The 17,520-nt window shown below is 42.7% G+C and overlaps 1 protein-coding gene across 1 annotated transcript in view; it reads right to left on the bottom strand.

The window, feature by feature from the left end:
• MGARP (mitochondria localized glutamic acid rich protein) overlaps positions 1-17,520 on the bottom strand; it is a 49,467-nt gene that overhangs the window by 8,085 nt on the left and 23,862 nt on the right. The window contains exons 4-5 of the mRNA XM_056555067.1: positions 13,324-13,677; positions 430-603 (exon numbers count right to left, since the gene is read on the bottom strand). Coding sequence (XP_056411042.1) covers positions 430-603; positions 13,324-13,677 — 528 coding nt within the window. The remainder of the gene's footprint in view (positions 1-429; positions 604-13,323; positions 13,678-17,520) is intronic.

The raw sequence follows: 17,520 nt of genomic DNA, 5'->3' as shown, positions 1-17,520 counted from the left end.
GGGTCCGACCACTGGGGCCCCCTGCAAACTCCTGTACGGGGCCATGGCAGTCTGCATGAAGTGGCGTGTTGTCCACAGCAGGAAGGCAGGAAGACACGCCCCCTCCATGTATCTCTATGGGACATATGGTGGGGGCGCCGCATCATGCCCGGACTGAACGCCCCCTTTCAGCATACTGCTGTGGACCCGTACAGGACATCATGGAGGTACCAGTGGTCACCGAAGCCCACGCCCCCCGATCTATAACTTAACCACTATCCTTAATAGTTGGTCTAATCGTAAGCTAAGAATAGTTCAGGCCTCAGTTCAGGCCATTGAAATAAATGGTTACAGTATACATGGGCATCCCATTTTTGGCAGATACATTTGACAGAATCACTAGCGCAGTGTGGAAAAAATGATCTTATCATCTAGAGTCACTGTACACACCTGGATCTGCAGGTACACTTTCCACCTCAGTCTCCTCTGGTTTCCTAGGTGTTAGTTCAGGCCAGTCTTCTGCTGCTTCTACCAGCTCTTCAGTGATGTTTTCTGAACTTGTTTCCAGCACAGGAGATGTCTCTTCCAACGTTTGGCTGACAGATTCAATACTCTCTGGTTCCACTGGACAGATAAATATATACATTTAATATTAATTACATATGCTGCTCACATCAAATTGATAAGGTAATGTTTTCTTTGTCGTTTTTATCTTTATTTTTATTTTTTATATGTCGCCACTATGCATATATCCTTGGTAAGACCTATCCTACTGTTTTGTGTCTACAGTTACCTATGTTTGTTTGTAGTGTGTAACCACGGAGGCATAAAGGTCTGAATGGAAGCTGTAGCTCTAGAAGATTGTTGATAAAGCTTGTTTTAGCATTAGAGCAATGTTTCCCAACCAGAGTGCCTCCAGCTGTTGCAAAACTACAACTCCCAGCATACCCAGACTGCCAAAGACTGTTCGGGCATGTTGGGAGTTGTAGTATTGCAACAGCCGGAGGCACCCTGGTTTGGAAACACTGCAATAGAGCAATATATTAAAAGGTATAACAAAATGGAAAGATTACACCAGCGCTGAATAGATCCTGTACAAGCTGCCTAGATACAACAGGTGGATCTCGGCTAAGACCACCAAAAATGGAGCTGTACACAATATATATAAATGTGTATCGGCGCTCTAATAATAAAAACGATAAATAGCAATAGAGGCTCACTTACTAAAATCCTGATGGGGAGTGTACTCAGAATCTCTGCCCAGAGGGACGTTCTTGTCTCCACTTAAAAATCCTGCAAAGCTGTAAGTCCGCGTCCTTGATAGTATGGAGCTTGTCCCGTTGTACTTGCTTTTTGTGTTTGGAGTAGTTTACAGAAGTCCGTGGTTCCAGTCAGCCTATTACCCGGGAGATCTGCCCCGGCCGGTGGCGTCTCACCGGCTTGCTGTACTGTTAGCGGATTACGGAGTGCTGTGACCTAGCGCTGCGAGTGATGTCACTACTACAGAGAGAGTGCAAAGCCTGGCTTTGCACTCTCTCTGTAGTAGTGACGTCACTTGCAGCGCTAGGTTACAGCACTCCGTAATCCACTAACAGTACAGCAAGCCGGTGAGACGCCACCGGCCGGGGCAGATCTCCCGGCTAATAGGCTGACTGGAACCAAGGACTTCTGTAAACTACTCCAAACACAAAAAGCAAGTACAACGGGACAAGCTCCATACTATCAAGGACGCGGACTTACAGCTTTGCAGGATTTTTAAGTGGAGACAAGAACGTCCCTCTGGGCAGAGATTCTGAGTACACTCCCCATCAGGATTTTAGTAAGTGAGCCTCTATTACTATTTATCGTTTTTATTATTAGAGCGCCGATAGACATTAATATATTAAAAGGGTTCCAGATCAGGGCACAAATATTTAGCATCAGAAGGAAAGTCATTAATGAGGATTTCATCTAATGACATGTCTATTGGGATAGCTCTATATAGGATTTAAAATGATGCTAGCTATGTCAATTTTCTATGTTAGCCATATACTGTAAGTATATGAACTAAACAGAAAATACATTTGGCAGAGATATCAAACTAAAGCACCAATATCCATTTTAATGTTGCAGACTAGAAAGAGGATAAGGGTGTGTTCACATATTCAGGTTTTATGTTTGCAATATGTGAATACAAAGCCAGAAATAGATTTCAAAGAGGAGAAGTCTCGATCTTTCCATTATGTGTTCTCTATTTTTTTTATATGTTCCTGTCTTTGAATTCAATAATTGCAACTAAAAACCTGAACATGTGAACATACCCTGAAGGTTATAAGTAACTGAATGTCATTACTACATTCCCAATTACATCATGACACTTTATCTGACCAATTTTGGCTAAACTACTACAAGAACTATACAATATACCTGATGAATTCTAGGTAGGAATAAGTGGGTTTTATTGGGACATTTGGGGACATCTTGTGAATTAGATATACCCACAAAAGGATATCAATAAAACACATTTTGGTGTACATGACAAACCCTGATGTCTTCTTTAGACAAATGTATTACAGAACTTTTTGTTTTTAAAGCATACCTGTCAGATCCCACAACGGAAACAAAACTGTTACTCAGTACCTCATCCTGATAATGTACATGTACTGTACATGACATTTTTCTCTATCACCCATATTTCACTAAAAAAATTGCATATTACAGCTGCTCAATGTCTTTTCAATTGTCTCAAATGGAGGGGGGGGGCGTGTCCCTTCTTGCTTGCTCTATGCTGACTCCTCCCCCTCCCTCCTCACTTCTCTTGAAGTGAGCCTGGCAGCCCTGCTCTGTAACCCTTTCCTCTCTAGTTTCATGCTGTACACACACACACACACACAATGATTATTAGAGATTGCCTGTACTCTACCACCAAAGACAATATGGTGGGTGTATGACTTAGATCTTCCGGTGTCAGTCATGTGTGTCATACTTAGGCAGTCCTGTAATGCTGGGACTTGTAGTTTTGGAATAGTTTGAGGTACAGTGTTTGGATAACTCCTTTTTTTTCCAGCTGTGTTCCTACAGCTTTTGCAGAACTTCAACTCCCAGCATGCCCAGGCATCCTTTGGCTGTCCAGGCATGCTTGGAGTTGTAGTTTTTCAACAGCTGGAGTCACGTTTGTTAAAACTCTGGGTTACAGCAGTGTTGCTACAAGCTGTGTTCTTCCTCCTGCATCCTTGTCAATCAACCATCTCGTGTCCATGACCCTTGGACACCCTCATGCTGCTGTGGGACTCATCAGTGTCCCAGGAGGTATGGGGACCCATAGCGGCGGGATTTTCAAAGGCAGTTTTCTTTAATAAAATTAAAGCAACAATTAAAAAAATTACAAGATACTAAGATGTGAAATACTGAGGCCTTGTGTGTTTTCAGATCCAAGAAACATCCCCAATATCCATTAAATGTTTAAAGGAAATCTGTCATCTTCGGTACAGGCCAGTAGTGCAGGTGACATTGGTGACAATGATACTTACCTGTCCCTGCTCTGTGCTCTGGTTCTCCCGCAATCTTCTGCCATATCTTCCATTCTAGGGCCCAACTTGAAGCATAGGCCTAGCTTGGTGACATCACCACTGCTGCTTGCTAGAAGTAGGACTCAGCTAGCAAACAGCAGTGATGTCACTAAGCTCTGCCCATGATCCAAGTTGGCCAGGAACAGAAGATTGCGGGAGAACCAGAGCATGAAACGGGACCAGGTAAGTATTGTTGTCATCCCTGTCACCTGCACTACCTGTCTGTACCGACAGGTTAGTGCAGGTGGCAGTGATGGCATATTTCCTTAAAGCAGTTTTTGACACTATGGTAGTAATATTGTATGGAATGAATAATATTGTATTTACATTATACTGTTTTATAGGGACAAAAAGGCTAAATTAGTAAGTTATATACCCTAGTTTTCTGATGTAAAAAAAAGTTGCAAAAAAAAAAAAGGTGCGATTATAGCGTGCTTGCCACTTTAAAAAAATGTGTGGGCCTTCACGAATGCTAGAAATGTATTCCACAGCAGATCAGATTAGCTTAAGAGTGTTGTGTAACACATCTAGAGATTTTTCTAAATATGTAAATATTAAATAATACCTTCAAATGAGACACTTCCTAATCTCTCTTAAAATGGGCCTACCCATTGTAGTATTGGATTATGAAAAATAATTTTAAGGATTCTACATCTACAGCAAAAAGTATAGCTAGGGAATATCAAACACTAGTGCCAACAGTAAAAACCGTAGCCTGTAGATTGAAATGGGAAAGGGACCGTGGTAAATCATTTACTGACCAGCAAAGGGCTACTGAATACCCTTAATCCTTAATCCTAGGGTCCCACATTGTGTCAGTCACCTAGAGGCTGCAAGGAAACTGCTATGCAGGTAGTAATTGACCCTTTATACACTCTAATTGTACCCCTCCAAGTGATCTAACTGTTGGCATGGCCATTCTTAAGTGGCATTCTGAAGCATATTTGGTGCGATTGTAGGGTAATTAGACCTTTTTGGCAGTCAGTACATAAGTTTTTATATTCTATCCCAGGTTTTCACATTTAAATTTAAATAGATTGTTGTAAAAAAAAATGCTGGGCTTTGGTAAATCTGCCCCTAAGGTGTATTAATTCACTGGTTGTGAGATTGTTGCCTAAGCACTGAAGGTAGGAGGAACCCTGAAAAATTTGGCACATCCTGGCACACACAAAATGAGTGCATATGATTCCAAAAGCATTTAGGAGGTTTGCTTCTTCACATCTCATCACTCGCTCACATCCTTGGCACATATACATCGGCAAAATGTCAAAACGGGATGCGGTGTATACGTGCACAGACAGGCACAAACTCCATAGACTTTAAAGGGGTATTCCAGGTAAAAACTTTTTTATATATATATATATATATATATATATATATACACATATCAACTGGCTCCAGAAAGTTAAACAGATTTGTAAATTACTTCTATTAAAAAATCTTAATCCTTTCAATAATTATCAGCTGCTGAAGTTGAGTTGTTCTTTTCTGCCTTGCAACAGTGCTCTCTGCTGACATCTCTGCTTGTCTCGGGAACTGCACAGAGTAGAATAGGTTTGCTATGGGGATTTGCTTCTAAACTGGGCAGTTCCCGAGACACGTGTCATCAAAGAGCACTTAGACATAAATGAACAACTCAACTTCAGCAGCTCATAAGTACTGAAACTATGAAGATGTTTTAATAGAAGTAATTTACAAATCTGCTTAACTTTCTGGAGCCAGATGACATATAAAAAAAAAGTTTTTTCCTGGATAACCCCTTTAATGGCTCGAAGGTAGTCAGCTAGTGACTATGTTAAGGTAGTTGTTTGCACATATACACTCCCTGCTTTGTACAGATTACTTTCCAGCAGTGTCCTCCTTAGGCCTCGTTCACACTACGGAGAATCCAGGTGAAATTTCCTCACATGTATAAACATGCTCAGTCGGAACCCGACAGTAAATGTGCTCATGCCCAATAAACTGTTCTATACCCTACCCCTACATGCCATATGCTGGAAGTAATCTTGTACTGGGGCTTTCCTGGTCCTGCGGCTACAGTCGTTCCCCCCTCCCGACTGTGTGGTTGTTTCTTGCGCTCTCCGGGTAGAGTGATCTGGGAGGGGTCAGTACTTCCGTGCTATTCTTAGTACTGCACTAGTACATCCTGCAGTCTTAGCACTATATCTAAGTTTGAAGTTCAGGCTCATTTCTGCAGCATATTGTGTATCAATTTTGCCTCATTTCCGTTCCAATACCATGGAGGAGAAAGGGCACGGATTTAAAAGGAAGTTCCGTATTGTGCACATACCCTTATCAACACAGGCAAGATTACAGTGAAAGGTGTCACCAGTATAGAGATAAAACACAGTCTACCACTATTCACAATAGCTGAAGCTTAGCTCACACTGCTACCTGTGCTTACACTATAGTATTGAGGAAGTGCAAGGGTTAACACTCTGCTCTTTACTGCCACCACTGGTGGATTTCTTATATTAGGATGTATAGTCAAGGACTAACTAATATTGTCCAGATGACTAGTTAAAAAAGTTTCAAAGGTCCACAGGGGGACATACAGGGTTAGCCTGCCACCAACCCTTTGGTGACCACACCAGAAACTTTGCCCGAGGGACAACTACCCTTAGCTGCCTTGGACTACTCTATCCATACTTCTCATCAGTCATAAATATGTCTAAGGCTGGGTTCACACTACGGTTTGTATTTACGGTTTCCGTATACGGCTGGGAGGAGGGGGTGCGGGGCTTAATCGCGGCGCCCGCACTCAGCCGTATTCGGGTACCGTATTTCATGTATGTCTATGAGCCGACTGGAGTGAACCGCAGTCTCTGGTCGGCTGCGTTTCGGCCGTATGCGGTTTTCCGACCGTAGGCAAAAAAAACGTCGACAACGTTTTTGCCTGCGGTCGGGAAACCGCACACGTCCGAAAACGCAGCCGACCGGAGGCTGCGGTTCACTCCGGTGGGCTCATAGACATGCATTAAATACGGTTCCCAAATACGGCTGAGTGCAGGCGCCACGATTAAGCCCCGCCCCCCTCCTCCCAGCCATATACGGGAACCGTTAATACAAACCGTAGTGTGAACTCAGCCTAAGGGGCTTGCTGTAAGGCATATCTTTTATGCTGTTAAAAACAACTCAGGCAAGATGAACACGCCCATAATAATGTAGGAAAATACATTTTAATAAAAAATTAAAAAGAGAAAAAAAAGAACAGCTATCAGTATCTGGCTCTAAGGCTAAGTTTCCACTTGGTTTTTTTCTGGCAGTTTTTGGATATCTGCCACTGCAGTTTTTGAGCCAAAGCCAGAAATGTATTCAAAAGGAATAGGACATATATAGGAAGGACTTATACTTCTCCTCCCTTATGGATCCACTTCTGACTTTGGCTCAAAAACTGCAGTGGCAGATCTCCAAAAACTGCCAGAAAAAAAACAAGTGGAAACTTAGCCTAATCGGTAAACACTTCTAGGCAATTAATTTCCTTTACACTTGATATATGGCACTGTACTTTTATAACATTAAAGGCATATTGCCAAGTGATACCATATCACCAGGACACGCCATCATTTTTGATCATTGGGGGTCTTAACTCCATTAGTTTTAGAATTAGCACTGAGAGCCCTTTAGTCTTTTCCTGGATAGAAGTGCCTAGACACCAGTGTGTATGAGCGCTGCAGTACAGCTCTATTCAAGTGTAGTTTCCTGCACACCATTGCTTCCTTTATTCTAAGAATTGGGTCAAACCCCCATTGATCATAAAATGATGGCCTATCCTAGCGATATCACGTTCCCTTATCAGATGGGAAGACTCCTTTAAAAACAGTTTATAAGTCACAGTAGAAATTCTGTAAAAGTGATAAATATTATTTCAAACAAAACCACTACAAACTGTAATTGGCGCAATGGATTCATGCTAGAAATCATAGCACACACCAATTCCCGGGGACAATGGGCTAGGACCTGTCAGGCTGCCAGGGGCATAACTTTAACTAATGCGCGTTGTCACGTCCAAAAGCTGACACAGGAAAGCTAAGTGAAGCTGACATAATGCAGTATGTTCTCTAAATCCAGTGGAATTTTCCGGCACTGCGTTTGTCAGAAGTAACCGTACATTCTGGAAACTGCCCTTGAGTATCAGTAGGATGTGTTTACTGAGAGGAGAGCGATCTGCGTACACTTCAATAACATTAGCTTGACTCTGGTGTCAAATATAAGGCAATACTACTTCATTAACCACCATGCTGTTTAGTGTGTAGCGTGCCCTATCCTAAGAAATGCTACGACGATGGAAAAAAGAAGACATTTAATGAAGGCATCTATAGACTTTTTATGTATGTATTCTAGTCCTTTCAAGTTTTGTGTACAAACACTGTGTAATGTATACCTAATGAAAGCCCTAGCACTCAGATAACTGTATGGGTCTAGATATATGTCTGATCACTACCCAGACAACCCTCAAGCTATCCAGGATGCCATGTGTCCAGAATTCATAAGGAACTAGAATTACAGGGGTTGTAAAATAACACTGTCTGCTTGAACATATTTCATATATTTTATTCTAAACAGGGAAAGAAATTGATCAGTAATCTTGGTCTAGTCCCGTGTGAATTCTGCAGGCACAGGAATAAAGCAGCTGAACAATGTGGGGACCCCATAGGCTATGTTCACACGTTAAAATGTCTGCACTGAATTCCACCAACAGGGGCAATGAACCACTCGGCAATGCACTCATAGATGGCAATGCATTAAAGGGGTTCTCTGGCGCTAAGGCATCTTATCCCCTATGCAAAGGATAGGGGATAAGATGCCTGATCGCGGGGGTCCTGCCGCTGGGGACCCCCATGATCTTGCACGCAGCACCCCGTTATAATCAGTCCCCGGAGCACGTTCGCTCCGGGTCTAATTACTGGTGATCACGGGGGCCGGAGCATTGTGATGTCAAGCTCCGCCCCCTCAATGAAAGCCTATGGGAGGGGGCGTGACAGCTGTCACGCCCCCTCCCATAGGCTTTCATTGAGGGGGCAGAGCGTGACATCACACGGGGGCGGGGCCGTGACGTCACAGTGCTCCGGCCCCCTTGATCGCCAGTAATCAGACCCGGAGCGAACGTGCTCCGGGGACTGATTCTAACGGGGTGCTGCGTGCAAGATCACGGGGGTCCCCAGCGGCAGGACCCCTGCGATCAGGCATCTTATCCCCTATCCTTTGGATAGGGGATGAGATGTCTTAGCGCCGGAGTACCCCTTTAATGTGCGGACTCCGCAGAAAGAATAGACATGTCTATTCTTTCTGCGAACTCCAGAATCGGGATTTCCGTGGCAGAAACATCTGCCGTGGAAATTCTGTTGTGTGCTCAGTGCAGCAGAATCCCATTGAAATTCTTCTGCGTAATTCCACGTGGACATTCTGCCATGTGAACATGGCCTTAGAGATGCACTCATGAGCTCAGCTGTCAGGTCATTTGTTAAAGTGCTTTCATGAAAGAGATTCTCAGTCCAAATTTAAAAACCATGTGTACATAAATTTGAAGTTACAATTTTTTTTCTCTTCAACTTACAGGGATCCTGCCATTTTCTGTTCTGTTGGGGGCAGCCTTTATTTATTTTTGTAAAAAGACAACAAAAGGTGTAGCCATACTGGTTTCAACTTTTTATTTACCTTCTCAGAACCTAACAACAGTTTCCCCATCAGCTACATAGGAGCTCACAACTAAATCACAATAAGATTTTGTTGTTATCTCTGTGTTAAAATGCAGTGATCAAGCATCTCACATCTGGGAGTTCTTTACTTATCTTTGTTTGTATTCAAAACTATGGCAAAACAGGGCTAGTGAAACAAAAACTAAAGCAGCAAGCTTGCGACATGTCTGAAATCTAGACTACCTCTTAAAGGGGTACTCCGCCCCTAGACATCTTATCCCCTATCCAAAGGATAGGGGATAAGATGTCAGATCGCCGGGGTCCCGCTGCTGGGGACCCCGGGGATCGCTGCTGCAGCACCCCGCTATCATTACTGCGCAGAGCGAGATCGCTCTGCACGTAATGACGGGCAATACAGGGGCCGGAGCATCGTTACGTCATGGCTCCGCCCCTCGTGACATCACGGCCCGCCCCCGTCAATACAAGTCTATGGGAAGGGGGCGTGGTGGTCGTCACGCCCCCTGCCATAGACTTGCATTAAGGGGACGTGCCGTGATGTCATGAGGGGCGGAGCCATGACGTCACACTGCTCCGGCCCCTGTATCGCCCGTCATTACGCACAGAGCGATCTCGCTCTGCGCAGTAATGATGGCGGGGTGTCGCAGCAGCGATCCCCGGGGTCCCCAGCAGCGGGACCGCGGCGATCTAACATCTTATCCCCTATCCTTTGGATAGGGGATAAGATGCCAGGGGCGGAGTACCCCTTTAAAGGGGTACACCTGTTTTCAAATCAACTGGTGCCAGAAAGTTAAACAGCTTTGTAAATGACTTCTATAAAAAAATCTTAACCCTTCCAGCACTTATCAGCTGCTGTATACTACACATACACTACAGAGAAATCTGTGAAGTTCTTTCCAGTCTGACCACAGTGCTCTCTGCTGACACCTCTGTCCATGTCAGGAACTGTCCAGAGCAGAAGAGGTTTGCTACGGGGATTTGCTTGTTCTCTGGACAGTTCCTGACATGGACAGAGGTGTCAGCAGAGAGCACTGTGGTCAGACTGGAAAGAACTGCACAAATTTCTCAACAGCTGATAAGTACTGGAAGGATTCAGATTTTGAAATAGAAGTAATTTACAAATCTGTATAACATTCTGGCACCAGTTGATTTGAAAACATTTATTTCCCACTTGTTTCTACCAGAGTTCCCCTTTAAAGGAGAAGTATCATGCAGCAAAACTTATCCCCAACTCAATGGATAGGGGATAAGTTTTAGATTGTGGGGGGTCCTACTGCTGGGACCCCGGCTCTCCCTGGGAACACAGCATGTCGACCCCCCCGCGCACGAGGCGGCGGCCGACACGCCCCCTCCATATATCTCTATGCGAGAGCTGGAGATACAGCGTTCAGCAACCTCCGGCTCTCCCATAGAGATACATAGAGGGGTCGTGCAATGGTCGGCATGCTCCTTTTCCTCTGCAAAGGTCTTAATGAATATAATATCACCCTTTAACCTGAGAATTGGGTATAGTAAGGCATATTTCTGTTTATTGGATACAGCAAGGTGAGTGGAAATCAAAAGACTGCCTGTTTATAAAGGGAGGGGGGGGGGGGGGTGATGAACACTGTTGTCACTAAACTATAAGTCATGTCATTTGTAGAAGAGATTTGGTTAGTAAGTATAGGTATAACCACACCCCAGAAAAGCAACCACTGAATATAAAGTGCACACCACTAGATTTACAATTATGGCAAAATATTTGTATTCCGTATCAAAAAACAACATATACAAATGGTCACAAAGATTATTAAAAACATTAAAAATGCAAACTTAAAGCCACAACACTACCTTGGAGCAGGGCCATGAACCCCCACTCCTAAAGTATGACCCCGTCCTGCTATATGATGGTAAATCATACACAATGCTCCCAATTGCTGTGCTGCAATAATGTTAAACAGTACGTGTCATAAAGATTATGGATGCTATTCAAGTTGCTGATGTATGAAGCAATATATGCAAATGGCAAATATATTCAAGGCTATAATATTAATAAGATTATCAGAAGGAACAATATCAGAGTACACATAATCTAGCCAAGAATTGGAAATAACCATGAGCATCCCATAATACAAGCATAGCAAACCAAGTGGATCCAGCAATACCGATGATGGAGCAGGAACGGGCCACAGGAACCCCACGCTTTCCATCCCAAGCAACTTCCTCAGGGGTGTTGTGAATACTGTGCCCCAACATCTTATATATATATACACATAATCATGTAGATAAATAATCACTTCAATACCTTGCAGGTGCACTGCTGTGCATGCCATGTATGGAGGTGAGCGATGTATACAGAGTACTTCTGCTCTGGCTTCCGGTTTGCACTTCGATCCAAAGACCACACTGCGCATGCGCCAGGCTAGTCTGCGAATCACATGATGCGCATCACCGGACTATGTCATGTGACACGCATCTCGTGAGCCTCTCATCCCTGACTGAATAAACAGCGCATGCGCCCGCACTTAACGATGTTGTCCATCACCACAATCCATATGCAGTACTGTACCATGCGCACTGCACTACTGCTGTTGTCTCCTGCTGCATGTGATACCCGCACCAAATATAGAATATAAATAGATTAGCAATTCATGTGCTGTTCATCACATGCAGCATATTGGCACCTCAGTATGTTATTCATTACCCAAGAGAGACTATCACCCATGGTATCTGACTGCTCCAGCATAGAAGAAGAATCACATTGGGGGAGATCTATCAAAACCTGTCCAGAGGAAAAGTTGCCAAGTTGCCCATAGCAACCAATCAGATCACTTCTTTCATTTTTAACAAGACCTCTGCAAAATGAAAGAAGCAATATGATTGGTTGCTATGGGCAACTGTTCCTCTGGACAGGTTTTGATAGATCTCCCCCAATGTGATTCTTCTTCTATGCTGGAGCAGTCAGATACCATGGGTGATAGTCTCTCTTGGGTAATGAATAACATACTGAATTCCTAATCTATTTATATTCTATATTTGGTGCTGGTATCACATGCAGCAGGAGACAACAGCAGTAGTGCAGTGCGCATGGTACAGTACTGCATATGGATTGTGGTGATGGACAACATCGTTAAGTGCGGGCGCATGCGCTGTTTATTCAGTCAGGGATGAGAGGCTCACGAGATGCGTGTCACGTGATATAGTCCGGTGATGCGCGGACTAGCCCGGCGCTGTGGTCTTTGCATCGGAGTGCAAACTGGAAGCCAAAGCAGAGCGGAAGCGCTCTGCAGGGCGGAAATACTCTGTATACATCGCTCACCTCCATACATGGGATGCACAGCAGTGCACCTGCAAGGTATTGAAGTGATTATTTATCTACATGATTATGTGTGTATATATAAGATGTTGGGGCACATTATTCACAACACCCCTGAGGAAGTCGCTTGCGACGGAACGCTTGGGGTTCCTGTGGCCCCGTTCCTGCTCCATCATCTGTATCGCTGGATCCTGCTTGGTTTGGTATGCTTGTATTATGGGATGCTCATGGTTATTTTCAATTTTTGGCTAGATTATGTGTAATTTGATAATCATATTATAGCCTTGAATATATTTGCCATTTGCATATATTGCTTCATACATCAGCAACTTGAATAGCATCCATAATCTTTATTACACGTACTGTTAAACATTATTGCAGCACATCAATTGGGAGCATTGTGTATGATTTACCATCATATAGCAGGACGGGGTAATACTTTGAGAGTAGGGGGTTCATGGCCCTGCTCCAAGGTAGTGTTGTGGCTCTAAGTGTGCATTTTTAATGTTTTTAATAGTCTTTGTGACCATTTGTATTTTTGATACAGAATAAAAATATTTAGCCATAATTGTAAATCTAGTGGTGTGCACTTTATATTCAGTGGTAGCTTTTCTGGGATGTGGATATACATACTTTCACTGAAAGTAGCACCCCATATTCTATATTGTGGTTAAGCCCCCCTATTTCTGTGTATGGTACTTTATAGGTATAGCTTATCTTTGGGCAAACAGCTTATCTTTTTCTAAATGCCGCACTACAAAACTACTTATTTGCATAGTCATAGCATTGGATCAGGTCAGAATCCAACTAATTAAACATCAGTGCATATAATGTTTTCTTTAACCTTGCTCTGAAGCAGCCTCGGTGCTTGGTTCTGGCTCCAGCTCTGCAGTAGTTTCGGTGCTTGGTTCTGGCTCCGACTCTGAAGCAGCCTGGGTACTTGGTTCTGGCGCCTCCTGTGTAGGTGCTGGTGCAGCTTCACCTTCTGCCTTTGTTTGCTCCTCCTCCACAGGTGCAGAGGGTGCCCCTTCCTGATCCGTGATTGCTTCAGCAGCGACCTCCTCAATGGCTGATTCTACGGCCTCTTCAATGGTCTCAGATGAGGTACTGGCTGTACCACCTTTTAAAGGAGGCGAGTAAAGATGACACGGCTCCAAGACAACACAAAACTGATATATTCTAGGAGCATTTTCAAGCACTTATGCAAAATGAAGAGATGATAACATACCAGCTAGAGATGAGCAAAGTTACAGTAATTAGATTCATCACGAACTTTGCGGCTCGGCGGTTGCTTACTTTAGCCTGCATAAATTAATTCAGCTTTCAGGTGCTCCGGTGGGCTGGAGACTCTCTCCTAGGACTGTATCCACCTTTTCCAGCCCAACGAAGGACCTGAAAGCTGAACTCATTTATGCAAAATAAAGTCATCAACTGCCGAGCCGAGAAGTTTATGACTAATCGAATCACTGTAACATTGCTCATCTCCAGTACGTACGTGCGTACGTGCGTGCGTGCGTGCGTGCGTGCGTGCGCTTAGAGTGGAGAGGAAGGCACCGAATGCCTAGGTTTCTGACTGGTTAACTTGTCAGTTGGACAAAATAGGAAACCGAGAGTTCAACTGATGAGCCGGGTGGAAGTGCTGGAATAAATATGAAAGAAGAGCTAGATAATATGTATGTAGTAAAGAAAACAAGTTATCCGCACTCACCGCTGAGATCGATAAGGGCTGCTCCTAAGTGGACATCGTAGCCGGACCGGGACTGAAGGGACGCTTAATGCTCCTCCGAGCGCATTAAGTGTGCATAGGGTTTGAATATTTTTTCCTTTTTAATATCTATTGTTGCTTCAAGAGTAACATTAAAGCAGGGTCCTTTATAACAGCGATGACCTATGTCCATTGCTAGTTCAACTCCCTACAGTTATGATACTCTTTATATTCTCCCCTAAAGGGAATCTGTCAGTTCCACATGGGATATAAAATGATATATCAGCTGATATAAACCAAATGTTACTTGTCTCTTAGCAAAGTTATGTTTTCCTTCCAAACTCAAGTGGCATAGAGACAGTGCTGAGCTGCAGCATTCATGCCTCCTCCCTCTTCCTTTCCTCCCTGCTTGGCTGTCAGCACTGAACCCTGTACATAAATCATGCAGGGCAGGGGAAAGGCAGTGTGGTGCTAAGTCTGGGCAATGCCTCTGACACTCTAGCTCAAAAGCATTATACAGAAGACATTTACTTTGTCTTCTCCATTAGTTATGTAAATAGTGTATCTTGCAGGGCTACTTCATTTGCGCAACTCCCATTAAAAGCCAATAGGAGTTACATAACAGCCAATTTGGCTGTTTCTTTAGTTTTTTTTTTGCCTCTTAACCACCTCAAGCAGCTGCAAACAGGTGGGAGGGGCTGGGGGCAAAAGAGAAGACAGAACAAACCTTGTCGTGTGATCATGTAGTCATAAGGCTAGAGCTTCATGGCAATTTTGACCACAAAAGAGGTCGTGCGACCACAAATTACCATGCCATGCTATGTCGCAGCTGGGGCCAGTGAATGGGGGTTACACTGCATCCCAAAAGAGCCTGCAACCTAACAATAGCAAGAAATCCATCTCTGACAGTTAGCGGTCATGGCCACTTTTGGATTGCAACACTGAAGTGCGATGTGGCAATTTTCACTCATTTGACCCCTGTCGCCAATAAACCACCATGTAGTCCTAGCCTAATACTAATACCATGTGTCCTCAAATCTCAAATTCTTGCCAACATTCAGACTCCAGATAACTAGATTTTTTTTTTAAGTCTATTACAATGGAAATACAGAGCTTCTCAATTATTGTACTAGAGGTAAATCTGAAATAAAAGCTGCCTACTACCAAGGACAGTGGGGAATTTACAATTGTTTGGGTATTTTGTAAGTGTTTACTGTTTAGCTGATCGTACGTCATGTGTACCTGTACAAAATGTATCAATATGGCACACGTTCTTCGTAAATACCTAAATTGCCTAGATCTAAGTAAATTTCAAAGCGTGGTCTGGGATGGAGTGAAATTGCACAAAAATTTGTGGCAATTTGAAAAAGCAAAAGTCAAAAGAAAATTTGACTTTATCCTAGGGAGTTTTGTTAAAGTAACTCAAGCGATGTGGAAGCCCAAAAGGAAAAAAAAAAATTAAAAATAAAAATAAAACACAATCGTAATTAGAGCAAAATATGTGCCCCAAAAGTGCACAAAATATAAATTAAAAACCCCCCACTAAAATAGAATGACAATTTCCCCCGGTAACTGTTTAGCACAAGTTAGGATGAAGATTGATTTAAGAAATCGATAAAATTGAAGTTTGAAAGGTCAACTGTTGCTTCTGAACAGTGTCCTATACTCAGAAATGTAGTTGCAATGCAATTTGTTGTAAAACTGCTATTTTTACAGCTATTTCAGAAAATAGTGGTCAAATTGAGCGGTCACTGCTAATTAAACGTCACGGGTGAACACAGCCTAAAAGTAGTATATTCTTGTTTGCGTAGATGGTCTTCTGGTATCGAGCCTCCATTGCTAGATGGTAATGATCTATAAATTAATGTGACTAAGCAGTAACAAATGTTAGTGGAATCATCACAAACAGCTCCAATATGCCTACAAATTTCATTTTGCATAAGTGCATTAATACATTGCAACAAACAAAGGGCAAACAGTAGACAGGTGAGAAAAGGGTGAAGAACAGCAGGTAATAAGACAGCATTCTGGTTGTAACCCTTAATAGATTTAGTGCATAGTGTAAATTGGTCTGGATCCGCCAAACTATAGGTGTGTAAACCTAGGCAGCCAACAGGGATGATTAACCGCCAATAATTGATCTCATGCAATTAGTAGTGAATCAGCTAGGCATGCACAAGTGTTCAAGATCAGGACCATGCTATATCGTAACAGTAGTTACTGGAAACTCTGGAACCATATTATGGTCCTGTATGGAGAAAAAACATATATCCCTATCAAATACACTCTAAGGGGGAGGGGGTTGTTGTGAGCAGTCTTCCACCATTTTGGATTCTCATCTTTTGGTCAGGTGGCACAGATTTGTAAATTACTTCTATTAAAAAATCTTAATCCTTCCAATAATCATCAGGTGCTGAAGTTGAGTTCTTTTCTTTCTTGCAACAGTGCTCTCTGCTGACATCTCTGCATGTCTCAGGAACTGCACAAAGTAGAAGAGGTTTGCTATGGGGATTTGTTTCTACTCTGGACAGTTCCCGAGACAGGTGTCAGAGAGCACTTAGACAGAAAAGAACAACTCAACTTCAGCAGCTCATAAGTACTTAAAGGATTAAGATTTTTTAATAGAAGTAATTAACAAATCTGTTTAACTGGAGCCAGTTGATAAATTATATTTATTATATATATGTAGAAAAACCAGCATCACTCCAAGGTATACGTGAGTAATGTGCGGCTTTATTCACCAAAGCATCAGAGGTTGCGACGTTTCAGGGACTTGGGACCGAGTCAACCAGCTAGCACCACCCTCAACCTTTTTTCCTGGATAACCCCTTTAAGGACAAGCGTCAAAAATGTCAGCTTAACTAAGAAAAAAAAAAAAAAAATCTAAAATCAAAAGTCACATATGCAATAGTGTTACTTAAAAAAATAAAAAAAATACAGGTCATGGTGCAAATAATGAGCCCTCACATCCCTGTGTACGGAAAAATGAGAAAGTTAAAGGTTGTCAAAATAGGGATTTTTTTTTAAAGCAGTACAATAGAAAAGTATGTAACCATGAGTATCATTGTAATCGTATTGACCCAGAAAAATAAATGTAATTTTTACCGTAAAGTGTACAGCATGAATATGAAACACACCAGATTAGCAAAATTGTGATTTGCTTTTAAATTTTCTTACACAAAATGTTTTTTTTTTGGGTTAACCATACATTTTAGGGAAAAAGGAGTGATGTCATTACAAAGTACAACTGGTCACACAAAAAACAAGCCTTCATATGGGTCTGTAAATGGAAATCTAAAAGTTATGGATTTTAGAAGGATGAAAAAAATGAAAACT

The sequence above is a fragment of the Hyla sarda genome, chromosome 1 (genome assembly GCF_029499605.1).
Source record: "Hyla sarda isolate aHylSar1 chromosome 1, aHylSar1.hap1, whole genome shotgun sequence".
Taxonomy (NCBI): Eukaryota; Metazoa; Chordata; class Amphibia; order Anura; family Hylidae; genus Hyla; species Hyla sarda.
Note: the sequence above shows the minus strand (reverse complement) of the source record. Positions and strands in the feature narration are given on the sequence as shown.